At 43.0% G+C, this 21293-nt stretch overlaps 1 protein-coding gene across 1 annotated transcript; it reads left to right on the plus strand.

Annotated features, from left to right (window-relative positions):
- The first annotated feature begins 6871 nt into the window (after positions 1-6871).
- Positions 6872-20284, plus strand: gpr173.S (G protein-coupled receptor 173 S homeolog). Its single transcript, XM_018232727.2, has 2 exons — positions 6872-8253; positions 18621-20284. The coding sequence occupies exon 2, from the start codon at positions 18702-18704 to the stop codon at positions 19818-19820; it is 1119 nt and encodes a 372-aa protein (XP_018088216.1). The 5' UTR covers positions 6872-8253; positions 18621-18701; the 3' UTR covers positions 19821-20284.
- The last annotated feature ends 1009 nt before the right edge of the window (positions 20285-21293 follow it).

Here is a 21293-nt window from a genome sequence, read left to right on the forward strand (position 1 = left end):
AGAGCAGCCATTTGGCTAATGACTCTGTATGAAGGGACTGAAGCCATATTTTTGGCCAAGGACTAATAACATTTAATTCCCCTTTAATCTCTACCCAGTGCCGGACTGGGACACCAGGGGCCCACCAAAAAACTTTAGACCAGGGGCCCACCAAAAGTTTTTAGACCAGGAGCCCACCCTCAGTACTATTTTCTTCCTCTCCTCACTCAACCTCTATTCTTCTAGTCTCTTTTCTTTACATACTATAATCTATTATTCCATCTATTTAGCCTCTTTGTTCTCATAGAAATAGGGAATGACCATGAAATAGGCCAAAACTTTAGCAGCATGAGAGCCCACTGACACCTGGGCCCACCGGGAATTTTCCTGGTATCCTGGTGGGAACTTAAAATACGTAGTTTGAATGGCCAGATCTACACCAGGCCATAAACTGGAAGGGATGCTCTACTGTAGCTTTTATTTACAGTAGACAACAGAACCTCCACTTCAAAGAGTTCAAAGATATTCTCTGTATTTGTAATAGTTTTAATGGCATCCTAATTTTGAAAAAAACTTTGCTTGAAATATATTCTTGGATAACCTTACAACTTAGGTTCTCAAATTGAGATCTTGCTATGAGCTAAGACAGTGATCCCCAACCACTGGCTTGCAGTGGCGGGCCAAGTGGGCCAGGCGCCCTAGGCAACCCGGCCCACTATATCTCCCCCCACCGTTGGCACATGCGCAGACGAGTGCAATCGCTGAGGACGCGTAGAGCGCAACCAGCGAAGAAGCTCGAGTGCGCATGCGCGGAGGAAGCACAAGTGCGCATGCATGTAATAGCGCATAATCGCATTCCATAGGAACTGCTGCCACAGCTCTGGAAAGAACGGTCCGAACTAGGGAAAGGCGTCAGAAGAGGCACGTGCCTCTTCTGCCTACCCCTAGTTCCGGCCCTGCTGGCTTGTGAGCAACATGTTGCTCACCACCCCCTTGGCTGTTGCTCCCAGTGGCTTTAAAGCATGTGCTTATTTTAGGATTCCTGGCCTGTAGGCAAGTTTTTGCTGCATAAAAACCAAGTGCACTGTCAAACAGAGCCTCCTTTGCACATAGGGGCTGCCAAATAGCCAACCACAGCCCTGCCTGTGTTGCTCTCCAACTCTTTTTACAGTTAAATGTGGCTTACGGTAAGAAAATGTTGGGGACCCCTGAGCTATGGGAACCTGGGCAAATAGAAGACATGGAAAGGGAACCAAGAAGAATACACTTGTTGACTTAAAGGACCAGTAACGTCAACATTTTTTTTTACAAAATTCGTTAGTATACATCGAAATATAAACACCAACACACTTTAAAATTTTAAATTGCAAAGCCTTTATTAAAAAATAACTTACTGAAACTCCACTTCCTGTCCTCTTCAGAAACGGCGATACGGCGACCATCCTTCCTGCAGCAGTTGATTTCTTCTCCCTGGCTATCTCTCCTGGCCACTCTATGTCTGCCGCGCTCTGCCAGCAAGATTGACAGCCAGCTTCTTCTTCTCCAGTCACTTCTTGATGCAGCCGTACTGGTCCTGGTGGTGATCATCTACGGGGCTTGCACAAAACCGGCGTGCGCTGGACTTCTCCCTGCACACTCGGTGTGCTGCTGCTGCGGACTCTGAGCCCTGCTGCCCCTTTGTTTCCCGTGCACCCTGTGTAATGGAGGTCCCTGCTGACTGGGGGTCTGCGGCGGAGAGCGCTTGTTGTTGCTCCCACCGCCGGGCCTGTCACTCCTGATCGCTGCTCTCATGGATAGTAGCGCCATGGAGAGCCTGTCCCGCAGTGCTGCTGCTTTTGTGTGCTGTCCGTAGCGCTGTCCCAGGCGCTGCCGTCTGAACTGAAGCGCACGCACAGCCTCTTTGTCTGGGAGGCTTCCTACTCAGCTCTAGTTCTTTCTCCGCTGCTGTTACTCTCAATATTGTCCTTCTTCCTGTAACCTCAGTGCTGTCTCTGTTTCTCTCATAACTTTAGCACTGTCGATACTGAGCAGAGCGCACCTGAATAGCGCAGGAAACCCTTTCTTGCATTGGAACTGGGCGCAGCGCTACTTTCCATGAGAGCAGCGATCAGGAGTGACAGGCCCGGCGGTGGGAGCAACAACAAGCGCTCTCCGCCGCAGACCCCCAGTCAGCAGGGACCTCCATTACACAGGGTGCACGGGAAACAAAGGGGCAGCAGGGCTCAGAGTCCGCAGCAGCAGCACACCGAGTGTGCATGGAGAAGTCCAGCGCACGCCGGTTTTGTGCAAGCCCCGTAGATGATCACCACCAGGACCAGTACGGCTGCATCAAGAAGTGACTGGAGAAGAAGAAGCTGGCTGTCAATCTTGCTGGCAGAGCGCGGCAGACATAGAGTGGCCAGGAGAGATAGCCAGGGAGAAGAAATCAACTGCTGCAGGAAGGATGGTCGCCGTATCGCCGTTTCTGAAGAGGACAGGAAGTGGAGTTTCAGTAAGTTATTTTTTAATAAAGGCTTTGCAATTTAAAATTTTAAAGTGTGTTGGTGTTTATATTTCGATGTATACTAACGAATTTTGTAAAAAAAAATTTTGACGTTACTGGTCCTTTAAAAGGACTCAGCAAAGGCCATTCAATAAACAGTAGAAAAGTAGAATGGAAAAAAAATAGAGTGTAGAAAGAATGGAGTGTGGAAAGAAAGTAGAGAGATATCTTCTGGTTACACTGATGTAATTGGAACCTAAACCTTCCAAAATGGATGGTTTCTAGTGATGGGAGAATCTGACCCATTTCACTCCTCCAAAAATTTGCCAAAATGAATTGTCTATGTGCAACGAAATGTTTTTATGACACACAACAAATTTGATTGATTTGAATTTGAAACTATTTTTTTTAACCCATTAGAGTCTACGGGGCACATTTACTCCTGGTCGAAAATTCACCATAGACGGCTTTGCCCCCATCGCAACACATTCGCTCAGATAACGTTAATTTACTAGAATGCGATTTGTCCTGGGCGTCGGACGCTGGTGAATTTTCACTAGCGTTATTTCGGCAATGCAAGCAAATCAAAGCGAAGAAGCTCTAGCGTTCAATTCTGCCTATCGGAACTTCGATAGAGGTCTTGCGCATAGGCTAATTTGCATACGGTGGGAAATTTAAAGTTGAATGCACGTCTTTATGTTATATGCTGCATCTAATACATTACATTTACACTGATAACTAAGTAACTGAAGATAGAGGAAGTGCTATGCATTCAATTGCACTTCGTCTGGTCTGAGCTGGCGAAGGCAAGTCTGGCGAAAGAGGTAACGTTCAGTAAAATCCGCATTTTAGTGAATTTGCGGAGTAACGTCCATTCTCCAGAGTGAAAAGTCGCCTGGCGTTAGAGTGCGAATCACCGATATCGTCTATCTCCTTCACCAACGAAGTGACACGTGCACCCGTCAGTAAATTGATGGTCTCTGAAAGAGGTAACACTGGTAAATTGACGCTAGTGTTAGCCACTTCGACCTCGAGTAAATCTGCCCATATGGGCGTAATTTTGTAGCAAAACTGGGAGGACATGGAAGGATGCAAATGACAACTTGTGATACATGGAGGAACATCACCTTTAAATTGGACTCATTATTGCCCTTTTCTGGTTTTTTTGTGCTCCATTCTCAAATCAGATGATTATAAAAATATTAAATGATTTATGTAACTAGATACTACATGGTTAGTGTTGTTCCTACTGGCCAACCCCATAGAAATGTCTGTAGTTATTACCGATGAGAGTAGACTTCAAAGTTAGCATACAGCATGCCAATAAGGCCTACAGCATTCCAAGTTGTTCCTAAAGTACCTTCCCTCAAGGAACTCTCCTCTCTTGTAATTTATTTTTTCCAGTTTCCTTCATACAGCTCTTGCCCTTCCTGGACTATATTTTACGTGACTATTTTCCAGTTGGGCCTTAGGAAAAATATTTATTCCTCATTTTGAGGGAGCATTTCATATTATTTCTGGCTGAAAGGTCCTGAAATGTAAGAACAGTTTTCTAGACAGACTTTGTCCAGACATTTTCCTATTAAATGAGCCAACTATCTGTTATGTCTTGGCAAAATGCTCGATGAAGAGCCTTAATTTTTGTACCATAAGAGTTGGATTTATATTTATGTTAAGAACTTCTTAATTTGTGAGAGTTTTTAAACTTAAAATAGAGCTAAAACCAGGACTGCCATCTGGGAAGAACTGGTGGAAATCCTTTCGAGGGCCCTGTGGCATTAAAGTTGTAGAATTTGTGGAAATGGGCAAAGCTTGGGTCATTGGTGCTGTCTGGACAGATCATAGATGTGGTCAAGTGTGCTATATACTGTAAGTGGGCATTCTTGGGGCTCCAACATACATTTGGTGGCAGGGATTTATCCCAACTGGGCTAGATGGGCAGCGACACTCCATGAGATTGAGAATCCTGATAAATAAGTAGTGTGGAGCCGCATGATTTATGATGGTCTGGTAACAACCTCTACAATACCAAAGGCTTCATGCTAATGACCCATTGTATACACATGACATTTCCCTAAATTACATTCTTCTAATGAATCCAGAACTGGTTTGCACATTTCAGTGCTTTCTCCCTCTCTGTATATGTATAGTGATGAGAGGGTCTTAGACCCCCCCCCCCCTTTAGAAAGGAATAGGTTTCTTTGCAGGCTTATCTAAACCCAGCGCAAGACAATTATTTTCACATTGAACAGATTCAGTTGTTCTGTCAATGACCCCAGTTACATGGTCACTGTGTATATTTTCTCTTGGCACCATATTTGGAAAGATTTGTGTTGTGCTGCTGGAATGATGAAAACTGTGAGTGTTCTGTATAAGATACGGCCCTTGGCACTTTTATTATTCTATGATAACAGCTTTTTTTAAGACTTAATTGCATTTCCCAATTTTTTATGTAATAACATTCAAGTCAGTACTTGAATGAAACTGCCCTTAATGTGTTTATGGCTCATATGTTTACTTGTTCTATACAGATACCAGTAGTTATAGGGCTGTTGTGGTCAGGTCATGAATATTTTTGATTCTAGGCTCTACTGAACTCAACAGAAGAGGTGGGTTGGTTTAGGTAACAGATAAAAGATGGTTGGACACAATGGACACAATGAACAGTGCGAAAACATATATGTCAAATAAGTTGTAAGGGTGGTGGCACACGGGGAGATCAGTAACCAATAAATAAATAAATCTTCCTTACTGTGGGGCGGCTAATCTCCCCGAAATGTCTTCCCACCTGCAAGAATGTGAATCAATGGTGGGATGGCATAAGAGTTGCTTCAATTTTCTGAAAGTCGCCCCCGAAGTTGCTTCACAAGGAAACTTTGGGTGATTTCGGAAAACTAAGCATCACGCGTGCCACCACCGTAGGTCCCAGTTACTGATCAGTCTGTTCAGCAGCTCCAGCTTTACATGTTCTGCACTCAACTGTGATATAGGATTCCATGTGCTACATGTAAGTGTTTCCTCCATGCAGATCAAAAATAACAAGCAGGCTGCACTAATGCATTTATTTTATTTCAGGCAAAACTTTATTGAGAAAATGATTACAAACATGGTATGTCAGTCAAGTCCATGATAAAATACCTATAGTTTTTTTAAAAAATATGGAGCTAAGGAAGACAGCACCCGACAATCCATCATAACAAGGAACTAAAAGAGGGCAATAGGGTCAAGATGGACTGAACCCCTAGCCCAAACACCTAATATTTTATCTACTCTCCATTGGAAAGCCCTAATTATAAATCTCGGTTTAATGAGGAGAAGAGTTGAAATATATACTGTATAATAAGTCAATTTTCTACTGTGAATGTGGGGCTGTGGTGATTCTTTTCTAGCGTAGCATTTCACTCTGGCCACATTAGTTGGGACAATATCATCAGTCACTCCCAGTCAGCAAACCTCAGGTGTAGAGGAAAACAGAAGTGCAAGATTATTGACATGGTGTCCCTCCATTGCAAATGCACCAATTGGTTTGACAATCTCAAAATCATTCCACTCCAGGTAGTTGTATACTAAGTACTACCATACTCTGGTATGGCCCTTATTTTACTACAGAAAGTATGTGTCCCTTGGACACCTATGTGGCATGGAAACTATGCAATGACATCATGCAACTGTGGCTAGCATGAGATTTACAGCAGATTTATAGGGCAAATGCAAGTCTTAAATTTTACGGCCCATTAAACCAACCTGTTATAATGTGATACTAAATTATTTCATTTGCTTTTTAAATTTATGTCCCTTACCAGCATATGAACTCAAGTGTAATTGCAACTTTGCTGTTTATTATCACACCACCCACCCTGTATTCTCCGCTTTGTCTAGAAGCAGTGTGGTTCTGCAGATGTCTTCTTCTTAACACCCTGTATTTTTTTTCTCACCACCTGCCTATCACTCTCCATGCCTTGTGAAAAGGCTTCCCTGGTTTAATTATGTCTTTTACATTCTCCAGCCTGTCACCAGTCTTACCTTGTAAATATAGCTATCAGCCTTTGATTTTATATATTCTAAGAGTGCCCCAATTGTTTTTTAAGCTGGTAATATGTACCATTTGTGGGACTGAAGTTGCAGGCAAATACCAAGATATAGGTGCTTAAGCCATGGCATCTCAGCTGGGAGCGTCTCCAGGTAATAGCCTGGTTGTGCTGTTGTAAGTGCCAATATGGTTTCATCCACCAAGCCTGGAGTGGTAATCTGTTCATTCTGGCGAATGCCAGAGGTTCCGCTGTAAGAAATCATAGACAGTCACTATTAATTGGGCTGGTGGGGTGCTGTTTAAAAAGCCAGGGCCTATTTAAAATACCATTCCAGATCTGTGACATCCACCTAGCAAGCCAAAAGCTGTGGTGAGGATAAGCACTTGGACAGCATCATATCCATCTTAGTGCTTTTGAACCAAGCTCTGAACTTGGAGGAGGAGGAACTTTCAAAACCACTGAATGTATATTGGAAAATTAACATTGCGCCCACCAAGAAAAAAAAAGCTGGGTCCCCACTGCAAAGAAAATGAGGTTTGCCATATGCACACGTCACCAGTGATGTCCCCCTAGGGGTCCTCTGTACCCCAGAGCCCCCATAACCCCAGATTCTGCTTCCTTTCATTTGGCAAAATGTATTTTTGGGTTTAAATGCCCTTTCAAGTAATGCTTGGATGCAATAGCAATAATTAGTGGTAACTGGAATTCTGTGGTGCAGGAATCTGGCTGAGAAGAGGTCACAATGTATTACATTTAGGGAAATTGCAATTATAAGAACCAGCCTTAATGTGCCAATGGGGATTTTTTAGGGGAAAAACAAAAAAATAAAGGGGAAGCTTAGTAAATCCTCCTGGCAGAGTAGGCCACAACTCTAATATAGCTATGTGAAATACCAAGTGTGCCCGTAGGCCCTTGCTCTGCCTAAGGAGGAAAAGGCTGACTAAGAAAGAGTTAACTCTGAGCTTTACTAGCAAAAGGGGTTACACAGATACTCTGCTAGTTAAAGATCAATGTTTAATGATCTACAGGCTTTTGTAGGGATTGCAATCAGGAAGAGGGTTAAATAGCAAGAAATAATACCCCGTGAGCACAGCTTACAGATGGATACATTGCATTTTCCTGGTTGATATTCAGCATGGGGACCTGGCAGGGAAGAGGTTACATCATGATGCTCTGCAGGATTCAGGCAGGGAAAGGGTTGCACAGTATTGCTCTGCAGGGCTCTGGAAGCGTGGGAGTTGGAGAGCAATGCACGATGCTCTGCAGGTCTGTGGTAGGAGGATGATGCATGATTCTCTGCAGGTCCCTGGCAGGGAAGATGATGTACAGCATTCTCAGCACATCCTAAGGTAACGGAGCATGCAGAAGGACCACATCCAGGGAATAAGCCATCAGCATCACTTTGAGCAGATTAATGGAGCATCCTGTATCCCAACAGCATGAGAGGGTCTCTGTGGCTTGAATGATGTCAGAGCAGTGCAGGGGACGCATGAAGCTGTATCCCTGAGAATATCCAGAGCCGGTAAGTCATCAGGCTCTTGTATCCATGACAACTAGAGGCGGATACCTCTTCCCACCCTCAGCCCTCCTTCTTTTCTATCCTTCACCATCGGCTACCCCCCTCCCCACCATGTAGAAGATGGCTGGTCCCCTTTCGCTGGAGCGGCCTGGAAGGAAAATTCAGACGGGTTCACCATCCATACAACTGCCCACCACTGCAGCCTCCTGCAGGATTGCCCCTGAGACCTGGCAGCTGAGCAGGTAAGGCAGGCATCAGCTCTTGCCTTGTAGGCTTCATATTTGGAGGAGTTCGGAAGGAACCAGCTGTTCCCGTTCCTATGTCTCACCATCTCAATCTATCCATCCAAACACCTATTATATCTCCTATACCATAAAGCCTCTCTACCTCCATAGACCCCTCTAATCCCATCATCACTACTGAATGGCACTCAGTGCCTCTATACAGCATCCCTACATCTCATTCCCTTGTTGCATCTACTCTCCTATCTTAATGTGCATCTGTATCTCCCCTTTATTCTATTTTCCCATCTTTCATTCCTTCCATAGAAGAAACACATCCCATTAAAATGAGTGGGGGGAGGGTGGATACATCATTCTATTCTTTTTCTGTATATCATGTCTGGGGGTCTCTGCACTGCATTTGCCTTCACCCTTTCCATATCAGAAGGGCATGTGATTCATGGCAGCCCTATTAGCTCCTTAGGGTTAATAGAGGGTAAAGAAATATGGCAGCCCCCTCCCCCAATGTTGACCCCCCCCACGACCATATATCAGGCAGCCAGTGCTTCAATTAGCTGTGATTGCTATTAATGATATGCTGCAGCCTTAGGCTGTGTATGTTACAGCAGGAACGCAGCATTCCATTAATAGGGAAGGGACTGGCATTTATGTTGTTGACTCACGGAAATTGCTATGAGCCCCCTACATTTCTAAACTTCATTGAATGGTTCTATTAAGACAAATCAGACACCCTGGCATGAAGTGGGTCAGATCAGGGCCAGTGGGCATTTGGCATTTATGTTCCACGGTATGCACTGTAGCTAAATCAGGGATGGGCAGTGCTGGGCATACTGCAGGGGGAACCAATCCAGTGGCAGGAATATAATGCAGCGGCCTAGTTACTGTCAGAAATAATGAGTAACGGCACAGAACAGGGAAGATAGAAAGATAAGGGAGGAGGGATAACCAGGGGAGGTGGGGGATTGGAGGCAGCACGGGAATATCCCTTTTCTCTCTGACGTCCTTTCACCCTCCAGCAGCACAGGATGATATTCTGTATTATCTGCCAATTACACATTTGCCAGTCTCTCTCCTCCGGGCCTAGTATGGGGGTTGCAGAGTATAAACAGAAAATCTAAGGTCCCCCTATTAATAATTCAAGTCTATGGGGAGGGGTGTCGGGTATTGTGTGATTGTTGGCTACATTTTTGCCTTTACTTAGAAGTTACTTGGTGTTTTTTTTAAGAGTGGTGATGTATTCTATATAGGCACCCAAGGACACATGCCATGGAAGGGGGGGCAGCTTCAAGGGGTATCCCATGCCTCTATAGAAATATAAATATTTTATTTTTTTTCCCTAGCCCCAATCCCAATTATAGACACTTCCTGAAAATCAGGTGGTGGAGATAAGGGGGGATAACACTCCCTTACTGAACTGGGTTGAAGAGGGGGCATGGGTGAAGGAGCACCTCCTGGTTTAATCAAGTAAGGTCAGGCCCATATTTTTGGGCATGGACAAAGACCCAGGCTTAAGGTGGCAAGAATCTGCCCCAGGGTGCAACAACATTAAATCTGTCCCCAGTTAGGGTTGCCACCTGGCCTAGCTAATAAAATACCAGCCAAGGCAGGTATAACAAATATATTGTAACAATGTACTTCTTGGTAAATTTGTAGCATCTAGTTTAGTTGTTCTATCGTCAAGCTGCGTCCAATCGACCCTAGTCCCCCATTCTGCAGATCGCTTCTACTTTTCCAACAATGATCCATCTGTTCTGACCACATACGTCACAGCAAAGTTCCCTTTTACGACACACTTTACTTTATACCTTCCCTTGACCAGACATGATGTCCAGGGCTTCCCTTAAATAATGTATCAGTGTGCCAACTAAACTGTGTGCAATTCTCTCTGTTCATTCTATCAAGGTGCATCCTATATTTTTTTTCTTTGGACAGCCAGCCATCACTATAGACTAGGTTATGGGGTATAGAACAAAATCTCTAGGAAGCCAGTCAGATATTATCATAAAAACATTTATTTGTATTTTATCTCCAATAATAGTATGACATTCAGTACTACTCAGACAGCCAAACATTTTACTTATAACAATATTTGTTATGGGAATTTTTTATGGAGGCCAGAAGATGGTCCTGAAGCTTTGAACCCATCTCAAAATTTAGCTGTGTTCATGGACTTTTTTAAATACATGTTTGCAGACTAAAGCTATCCTGAAATATTACATTGGGTACTACTCAGACAGTCTAACATGTTTTGAGCACCTGAAGTCAGTCTGGAGATTGATCTTGCTTCATGGATCAGTTTCCCAAACCAGCAGATCTTTGCCCAAATGGATCCCAAGGAGGAGGACAAATAGGCATAATCTGTTGCTGAGTCCTCAATGATCACTGATTGACGTTTGCCACCTTTTAACACACTGAGAGTTAGTTTCTTCTAGTAGCAACCCTAATGAGAAGAGGGTCCTCTGCAAATATGGTGGCTGTAGACCACATGCATGGCCTAAAGTATTCATGGGCCAACAAGATTTTGTCCTCAACCCAATATCAGGACAAGCCATGAAAAATATCAGTTGGGATGATAACTTTTGTGCTGCACCAATTGGAGGCCAACTTGAATAATGGAGATTAAGCAATTCTGGATGTTTGCCTATGTAGGGGCACCTTAAAAGAAGACTGAAGATCCGGGGCCTGAAGGCTGTTTGCCAGGAAGTGAAAAGTGACCATACATGGGTCATTGATTAGTAACCAAGCAAGTGGTCTAAGGGATTTTCTTATTTTCAGTCCAACGTAACCAGAGATCAGTCTGCTGTTACTGCTCTGAGGAGCCCATTCATGCAGCTAAGTCCATCCAGTGCAAAATGGCAAGCTCGGTGTTCTTCAACTGCCATGCCAAATGATGGCCTTCCAAACTTCCAATATCATAAGATTCCCAGTTACTGGCTAAGTTTGGAGCGTACATTCAGAAGTGATGGAGGGCTGTCAGTCTGACACCCCACCAATTATTCCTTCAGTTGACTTCCAAAGTGTTGACTGATTAGGCTATACAGTACCACAGAGTGCTGTTACTCTCAGCTGGGGGAGCCGTGATGAATAATGAATTTTTTCAGTAATTAAGAAAACAATTTCCAAGCTCAATAATGTTGCCTTAGGGCTCTCTGCACATTGCAGGCTTCCTTGTGATAGGAATTAAATTCAGGTTAGACAGAGTTAGTTATAAGCAGTTGAAATTATTTACAGCCATGGGTGCCACCTTGTTGGTATTTTAAAATACCAGCCAAGGTTGGGGTTGATAGTACAAATTTAACAGTTATGTATTTGCAGGTAAATTTATAATTATCTGTAGTTCCGCTCCAGGGTCTGCCCCAACTTCTGTTCCCACTTGCCCCTCTATCACTGCACCCTACCCACAAAATATATGCCTGATTCATCCCTTTTTTACATCACCATACTGAGATTTTTACATTGCCGACCCCTACTCTTTCAAAAAGGTGGAAATCCAAGTTGCACCGGTTTCATTTGAAGCCACTTAAAGGGCACTCAAAATGCCAATTTTTTCCCCCACAATAGAGGACACTCTGGGGGAAAACGGTATTGTGGCAAGAAATTCCCCAGCGAGCAATATGATGCCAGCACCCGGAGTTCCCGGGTGTTGCACACTAACATGCATAATGCGAGAGTGCTCCTGCTCACCTGTCAACACGTCCCTTGATTTACATCCAAACAAGTGCTTATAGTGAGCAAGCTGGGGCACTCCATCCCAAAGCATGTGTCATAGCACTCACCTGCATAATACAGTAGGTTCCATTAGATGCCAATTAAGAGCTTCAGTGGGGTCACTAACCCCTGTCGAAGAAAAGTGCTGATGCTTTGAGGCACTGCTGTGATTTTCAGATACATCCTTTGAGATCTTACAATAAGAAAACACAAGATAACTTTTCCTAACGTACACCAGCAAGCCAAAAAGTACTGGAACTGACACATCTGGGTCTGCGAGGCCACTGTTAGAAAAGAGGTTGCTTTATTTCAAAATACACAGTTGTAAATGCCTAGAAGTTGTATTGTTTGCAGTGTGGGTGTTGGAAGAACTCCGGAGAGGTTTATTTGGCAGGAGCCAAGGATTCTTACTACATCCAAATGAAGCCAACGATAAAACAGTCAGAATATTTTACAGCAAAAGTGACACAGTGCATCACAATTTATCTCTCCCCTATAATCTGTTCCACCGATCGCTGTATAGACATGCAAGGCAGAATATAAAGTTGTCACCAGGCGCATCATTGTAAATCAGCGCAAGATTTAGTAAGGACATAAACACTCTTTACATTCTTTAGATGATGTCGAGCCCTAAACCATACCAAAATAGGTGCTTGATTTAGCCATCCAATGTAATTATTTATACGGAGCAACTGGGGGAAAGGGCAATGAAATGGGGCAGTTCTTGTTGCAAAAGGCAACATTTTTAGGTGCCCCCAAAATATTCCAATTCTGTGCAAAGCAAGCAACATTATGAAATACAATGTACTATTTATAGCAGACACTGACCTAAATTGTGTTCCCAATTCACTTCTAAGATAAATGTCTTGGCATGTGTTGCTTTAGAAAAGAATCAGAGCTCCTTGGACTTTCTGTTCAGGTTTCCTTGACTAGAACAGCGGGTTTTTGGCTGTGGGTACATGGGCCAGCATTTGGTCAGTGATCTCCTTACCTCATAAACAGTATATAGATAGCTTCAGTCACATGATTATAGTTCCAAACACCACTGACCTTTAAGCTCGGACCCCCATCTACTGATGTGGACCACTGTACCCCATTTGGGTAGCTGGCCCCCCAGTTTGGAAATCTATGCAAATAATTTACCCCCAGGGGCGGAATAAGAGATACAGAAGAACAAAGGTGTATATAGGGCCCAGTGGGTTTCCTGAGTGGTGAGAAATGGCCTTAAATGTACAGTGCTGGATCGCCCCCTGCACATCACTTCCTGACACCAACTCATCAAATAACCCACTACTGCATTACTCTCCTGCTTCTTCAGTCAGCTCCCAAAAAGGGCCTGAATCAAACTAGTGGTAGGCAGGCTGAAGAGGTCATGTCTGAAGCCCCCCACAGTTGTGCCCTAAGCACATGCCACTTCTGCTTATCCCTAGTTTCAGCCCAAAGTACCACACGCCAGCAAACTGATGAGTAGCTGCTACAGGCACAGTCTATTGCACAGAGGATCTCCAAGATGAAAACGCATAATTCTAAGGTTGTGAAAGGGGTGGGGCTTTATGAGGAGTGGGTGTGGCATTGTGGGTAGAGCTTTGGCATAATTAGGAAATAGCCAGGGTGACCATGCTTGCAGGGAGCAAGAAAAACTTTTGAGAGATGCATTTTGTTTATTGGGGCCCCATATTACTTGTTGGAAGAGTCCAGCACCCAGCTGATCAGTGAGCTAATAATTTATACAACCTGTGTACAACCTGTGGGTAGGGCCTCACTTATTAAGTATGGCTCCTTGGCCACAGGCAATATAATTAACATTAGTGACATGTGTCTTGAGAATAGCCCTATTCAAGACGCAGCTTGTACCCCCAATGTTCTGTCCACAAAGAACCTGTGCCAACTTCTTGAATACTAAGAATGCCCCTGTGCCTTCCAGCTGTCATTATCTAATTGTCAGAATAACTGGCTTAATGTCTACTAATGTACATTACTGCGTACCGCTGGTGTCCATTTCCCCATTTAGAGCAGCCCTACCTGACAAAAGTTGTATCTTTAATTTTCCCTGCATGCATGTGGGATCAACCCTTTACTGGCACCCAACTTTAACCAGGTCCAGATAAATGATAACAGTGTCCCTTTAAATACAAACTACACAGAAGGCATAGAGCCAACCTAATAAGATGTAAGCCATGAAACAATTAAGCTCTACCCACAACCCCCAATATTTTGACTACTCTATTGCTGCCTCATTTACATCTAATTATAATCCTCGTCTTCCGCCAAATAAACCTCTCCAGAGGTTCCCTGACACCCATTTTACAGACTATAAAGATCCAGGCACTTACAAATGCAATGCCATTGAGTTTGTCCATGCAGCTACTGCACAAAGAATGCCTAGCACAGCACCCCTAGAGGCCAATTTATAAACACATGCACAGCTGCTATTATAGTTTATGACCTTCACAGCCTCCATTACTGAAGTGGTGCAAGGTCCAAATTGCAATTTCTTTAATAAATTATGCAGTTCAGTATTTTCCCTGCAGAACTCAAACTGTAGGTCAATCACAACTTGTGCTCTATGCACCAACATGGCCACAGATTAGCATAGTTTGGCAGTATGGTGGAAAGCAACCAAAATGGTCTGTTTCTGGGCTACGTCGGCTTGTGCTAAACAGCCTTACAACAGGAGGCCAGCAGTAGTTTTCTGTTCAACAGAACTATAAAGGAAAAGTTCAGACGAATGTGCTCCCTCAAGAACATTCCTTTTTCATAATAAACAACAACTATCACACCCAGGGCTCAAGCCCTTGCATATTACATCACAAGTTCACATATTTTTGGGGGTGTACAAATTACTGTTGGATTAACCAATCACAATAACTGCTGTTCTAATGCAAGAAAGCGACTACAGTCACTGCTGGCCACAAATGGGCTAAAATGAGGGTAACTGCTGGCAGCAAAGCAGTCCAATCATTGTTCTGCTGCAGGAAGTGGGACGCCCTTAATGAACTTCATGTTCTAGAAGCCAAATGGAGGAGTGTGCAGTGTGGGTGGTGAGGTTGAAAAGACAAAGGCAGAATGTGCAATTATAATCTAGGATTGTTAGCAATGTCAAGATCTCAATCCAATCTGTGTTAAGAACAAGTCAAGAGTGTCATCACTGTGTCACAATTGTATGCTATACAGTTAGGCTCTTTTCTGATTTTGGATTGTGTCAAGTACGCCCTTAGGTGTCATAAAGACACTGCTGTCACTTTTGCTGTTTGAGAAGACAAAAACCCATGGTAGATTCACTTGTATAATGACCATTTATGAGTGCAAGTGCAGTGTGTAATTTTGAACACAATCGGCATGTTTGCTTACCCCCTATGTAGTGGGGTTTTTTCCCCGTAACTCTGTGCCATTGCGGTCTCCAGGGGGAGTTGCCGTTAACTCATTTGCAACTGATGTGCCAAAACTGACACTGTTGCACTTGAGAATAGGATGCAGTTGGGCTGAAAATATTCACTTCTGGAGCTAAAAGTCTAAATTATATTTGTGTGGTGGTGGTAGCTTCAGGGTTTCCTGCATCAATAGACATTGTGCTTGCATTTCAACAATGGTTCTTTCTGTGCAAGTCTGCTGTGTCTATTGAGCCAGCTGCATTGGGAACCCCGGGTTTCCCTGCATCAAAAGACATACCTATACTTATTTTGGAACTGTAGGCAAGAGGAAGGCAGTGGCACTGATTGGAACTATTACAAGTGAACAAGAACAGGAAAGAACCCCGCCTATATCTAGCAGTGATTTCAAGTAACCAAAAAAAAAACCCAAAAAAAACCCCGAAGTATATTACCATACCACTGATAAATAGAATTTTATTTACCACTATTTCAATTTACTGATTGGAACTATATGTAGTGGCGTTACAATGGTGAATGGGCCCCCCCCACAAAAAAAAATCTTTGGAGGGACCCAGCATGCACCTACCCACACTTCTACTCCCTGGGTGCACCAGTAAGATTGAAGCTGGGAAGGGGGGATTTCTTACATCTATAGAGGAAGTAGACCCTTGGTCCATGCCCCCCAGTGACTGTGGGGTTGCTTCCTCTATAGTTACACCACTGACTATATCAGGGGTGTCCAAACTTTTTGCAACAAGTGTCAGTACGTGTCTATTGCGAACACCTTCAGCACACAAGCAGCAGTATAGACCAATTGGCAGATCATTTCAGTAATGTGTCAAAATATTACGGCTACGGCTACGCAATTCCTGATCGCACTATGCTGGCGGGCTGCATTATTATTAATTTCATGATGGAGGCTGAGGGCCAGTGTAAATTTGAAAACGGGTCACAATTGGCCCCTGGGCCTGACTTTGGTCATGCCTGGATAATATGGAATGCTAGAGTAAAATTAACCAATAGGTGAGAACATGAACAGAAAGATAAATAATATAAAGGTGGTGAGATTGAAAAAACAAAGGCAGAATGTGAAATTATAATCTAGGATTATTAGCAATGTCAAAATCTCAATCCAAGTAACGAGTCTTCCTGCAGTGTTACAATTGTAAAATAAATAGTTAGGCTCTTTTCTGATTTACGAATGTGTCAAATATGCCCTTAGGTGTCATAAAGACACTGCTGTCACTTTTGCTGTTAAATAACAGTGAAATTGTAGCCTCATAGAGCAATAGTATTTTGATACTATTATATATTATTATACTATTGCATTGCATTTTGATACTATTGATAATAGTCAGAGTCAGTGACCAAACCTCGCCAACAAAGAGCATTTTAACTAGAGAGACGCAAAAGAGGAAAGCAAATAATTTAAGAACTATAAAAGACCAACTGAAAAAAGGGAGTGTAACTCCTGAAACGGTTCAGCTGTGATATTCAGACACATATACACACGTGTATATACCTGTGCTATTTAAAATGGTTCCCCATGATCCATTTCTCTTACAGTAGAAAATAGTTGGCAACTGGAGAGACAAATGACCAACCTAAATCTCTTTTGCTTTTTCGCATGACCTGAAAGGACTGACAGTTATCTCTATATAAAATTTGCCTAAGGGGCACTTATTCGTTCTGACCCAAATTAAAAGAATGTTACCTATTAGTAGTTTACATGCATGAGCTGCTATTTCTAGCAATTATATGACAGCAAATACAGGTACCATCAGGAAGCATTTTTATTATTGTGCAGATAGTTACCAATGATCGAGGCCATGTGTTTATCAGTGAATGTATTCATTATGCAGCACCAAGTACACAATTACCAGTAAAATATAAAAGGGTGTATCCAAAAATAGAAATAGTGGTCTATGTGTCACCCAGAGCATGCCTTTTATACTAAACTACCAGCAGAAATAAAATGTTACTGTATAATTGGATAACTTTTTTCCATATGCACTCTGAATGTTTATTATATTGTCAATCATGGCTTGCAATTATAGCTGAAGCTGAAACCACACAGGCAGATCCCACCTTTGCAACCTGACAGCAAATAAGCAGATGACTAGCCAGTTTGCCAAGGAAAATTGGCCAATTAAGGCCTAGATCTGGTATTTTGGCATTTAGAGGAATGTAGCTACAGGGTTTGCAAGTGAGCCTTGGGGTCTTAGGGATCCCAAATAAACATAACTTTTTCCATGGAAGACAAAATGGGGAGTAATTCCATAACATTGGTTTAGGCATTTACTGAGGGCAACAAAAAAAAACGTTTAGAATGAATGAACTTCAGTTGTAACTGGAATTTACTCACATATGACAGCTGAACTTTTTTAGTTACCTGAAACATTCTGTTCATGCGGAAGGTCAGACCAGACCCAGAAACTTAAAACTGTAAAGAATAAATGATGCCACTCCATATAGCTACTGTACCCATTGGGCTGGTAAAGCTTTAGCTGCCTTTTTAGTAACTTGCAGAAAAAGATTGAACTTAGACTTGTTCCTTCAACCTCATATACTATATAACTATGACTTTAAGGCAGTGGTTCCAAAACTGTGGGAATGGCCCCCTGGTAGATTTCTGTGGCTGAAGGTTCCACACCGAAGGCAAGATGGGCATATATTTGGGTAGAATGCTTATTTCTGTCCTAGCTACACCTGTAAGCCCATCTTGATAGTCAATTACACGTATTTGCTGTCCTATATACCAACAACTATACATATGTGAGTAAATGGCTGACAAAGCAGTATTTCCATTTATCTTTAACGTTGAAGACACCTCTTTAAAACTGAGGGGTCAAATGTTGGGTACTCAAGGGGAGTTTGAACTGAATAAATCTGAATACCCCTACTTTAAGGCATTGGTATGTGTGTAGTGTGGGGCAAGTAAATACCCTGAGGCTCATTAGTGGAAGCCTTGTGCTGGCTAGGTGCCATAAAAAGCTACTTTAGGGTCACATCCAACCTATATGCCTTGAATCGCAATAAGAGCGTTTCCAAGCCAAAGTAAATTTTCACCTATTTTTTTTGTTCTTATTTTAATGTTAAGCAATAACTCTAATCAGCTCAGCAACTACTAACCACTAAGGCAAAGAAATAATAGACTGCAATCGTATATATTGTTAAGGTAGGCAGTCAATTTGGATTTCAGTTGTATATAACTTGTATTCATTTGTTTTTTTGTCTCCCTCATCTTCATCATGGCCTCTGAACCATCCATCCATCATGGCCACCCAGATTGCCAGTATCCACAGAAATGAAGCATCACAGAATGAAAAGGGCCCGCTGACCAAGGGCTAGTTGGAGCCGGCCTCCAACATGGCTAATGGCAGCGAGTCAGAAGAGCTGTCCGGTTCCCTTTCACAGTCAACTGTGATCTCGACGCATCTCAAGCTGGTACTTTTGGGATTTATTATTTGTGCCAGTTTAGCAGGCAATCTTCTTGTTTCTCTGCTGGTGCTCAAAGATAGATCCTTGCACAAGGCCCCATACTACTTTTTGTTAGATCTCTGCCTTGCTGATGCTATACGCTCCTCTGCCTGCTTCCCATTTGTCCTACTTTCTATTCGCAATGGCTCAGCTTGGGCATACAGCCTGCTAAGTTGTAAAGTTGTGGCCTTCATGGCTGTCCTCTTCTGCTTTCATGCCTCCTTCATGCTCTTCTGTATAAGTGTCACACGCTACATGGCTATTGCACACCATCGCTTCTACTCTAAGAGAATGACACTCTGGACGTGCATTGCAGTTATCTGCATGGTCTGGACACTGTCAGTTGCCATGGCATTTCCACCGGTCTTTGATGTAGGAACCTACAAGTTCATCCGTGAAGAAGACCAGTGTATTTTCGAGCACCGCTATTTCAAAGCCAATGATACACTTGGATTTATGCTAATGCTAGCTGTGCTCATAGTTGCAACTCATATAGTCTACGCCAAACTGCTCCTCTTTGAGTACCGCCATCGAAAAATGAAGCCAGTACAGATGGTGCCAGCAATCAGCCAAAATTGGACATTCCATGGGCCAGGAGCTACTGGGCAGGCAGCAGCTAACTGGATTGCTGGATTTGGTAGAGGGCCGATGCCCCCGACTTTGCTGGGAATACGTCAGAACACCCATACTGCCAACAGGCGTCTGTTGGGAATGGATGAGTTTAAAAGTGAGAAGAGGTTGGGGCGGATGTTTTATGGGATTACCCTCAGCTTCTTGGTGCTTTGGTCACCCTATATTGTGGCCTGTTATTGGAGGGTATTTGTCAAAACCTGCAGCATCCCTCATCGTTACTTATCCACTGCAGTGTGGATGACATTCACTCAGGCTGGGGTCAACCCCATTATGTGTTTCCTTCTCAACAAAGACCTGAAGAGCTGTCTACAGCTCCACATCCCCTGCTGGAGGACGAAAGCATTGCTACCCAGGGAGCCTTACTGTGTTATGTAAGATGAAAGCGCTACACACCCAACCAAACCCAACATAACCTCAGCATTTGAAGAACACTACATGGGCTAGGTGGCAAAGACTGGGGCAGTTTGATCACTTTCCACTGATGAATACAAACAAAAAAACAAGCATAAAAGACCATTTTTTTAAAAAAAAACAAAAAAACATTTCTTTTTCTAGACCAAGATGTATTTGTGATGCTGATTAAAAGAGGACAGGGGGTTGGTACAAGAATTTCGAGGGGGGAATTTTTTCCTTTTACAGGCAAAAAGGGTGATGGTTTGGGTGGGAAGGGTTGGAGATGAAGGGAAAGTGAAATATGGTCTGTGGGGTGATTTGGGCAACAGACAGGAATCTATGTATTTGTTTTTTTGAATTTATTTATTGACAAGGTTATAATGTCAACAGTTATATTAATGTCTTTTGATTGATACCAACGTAAAAGGAGCTTCTTTTTTCCCTTATTTTTCTTCAACATTGAAATTCATACATATGACTGCTTGAATGTAAAAAGAAAAGGTTGCATTTGCCCATCTTAATATTACTGGATTTCTGAGGTTAAAAACATGAAAAAAATACAAGAACAAGAAGAAAAGCTTAATTAGGCTTATATAGGTCAATGTAGGTCAAACTTGTTTATATAATTAGATCCCCTGAAGTCAACCCCTCAAGAAATGCAAGCAATTGAGTTTAATAAAGGGGAATGCATATGGTGGATTAAGTTTATGGTATCATAAAGAAAAGCCTAAGCACCCAGGGAGTTGTGCCTGCTATGAAGAGTTATGATTACAGCCTTGATCAGCTAGCCACACACAGGGTGGAACTGTGCCAGCAGAACACTGGATAAAAACCCAGTGGGCTCCACCAACCCAAACCCACACCCATCTATGGGCCGGACTGCCCCTGATCTTAGTGTTAGTTGCGATGGGGGGGGCCTGTAGGAAGGTTGCGGCAGAAGGGGGCCCATGGGTGCACCGGTGATGGACACCACGGTGGTTCTCTGATCACCAGTCCTACATTGGCCACACATTCAGTGATGACAAACCACACACCTGTGCTGACAAGCCATGTCCGTAATTGGCTATTGTTAAAGAAGCAGAACCCAGTAGGAAGGCTATCATTGGTGAAAGGGGAGCTTGTAGTTAGCTAGTCTGAGAGACAACTGGGTATTATATCAATACTCTGGGTGATGCTTTCTCTCAATATCCAACCCATTGTGCCACATTGCATTTTACACATTAATACATGGACTGTAAAAGTAAAATGTATAGTGGTCACAATTCAATTTTAGAGGGTTAAAAGGCATGATAACATCCCTTATTACTCTTTAACCCCTTTATAAAATTAACCCATGTTATAAAAAGTATGACAGTTTTGTATTTTCTTTAGCTTTAAATAGTAGCAGTTGTGAGCCTTGCCTTGGCTATAACAGTGCTGTAATGTTACTAAACTAGTCTTTGGATTCACCTATAT

This window comes from Xenopus laevis, chromosome 8S (assembly GCF_017654675.1).
Source record: "Xenopus laevis strain J_2021 chromosome 8S, Xenopus_laevis_v10.1, whole genome shotgun sequence".
In the NCBI taxonomy this organism is placed as follows: domain Eukaryota; kingdom Metazoa; phylum Chordata; class Amphibia; order Anura; family Pipidae; genus Xenopus; species Xenopus laevis.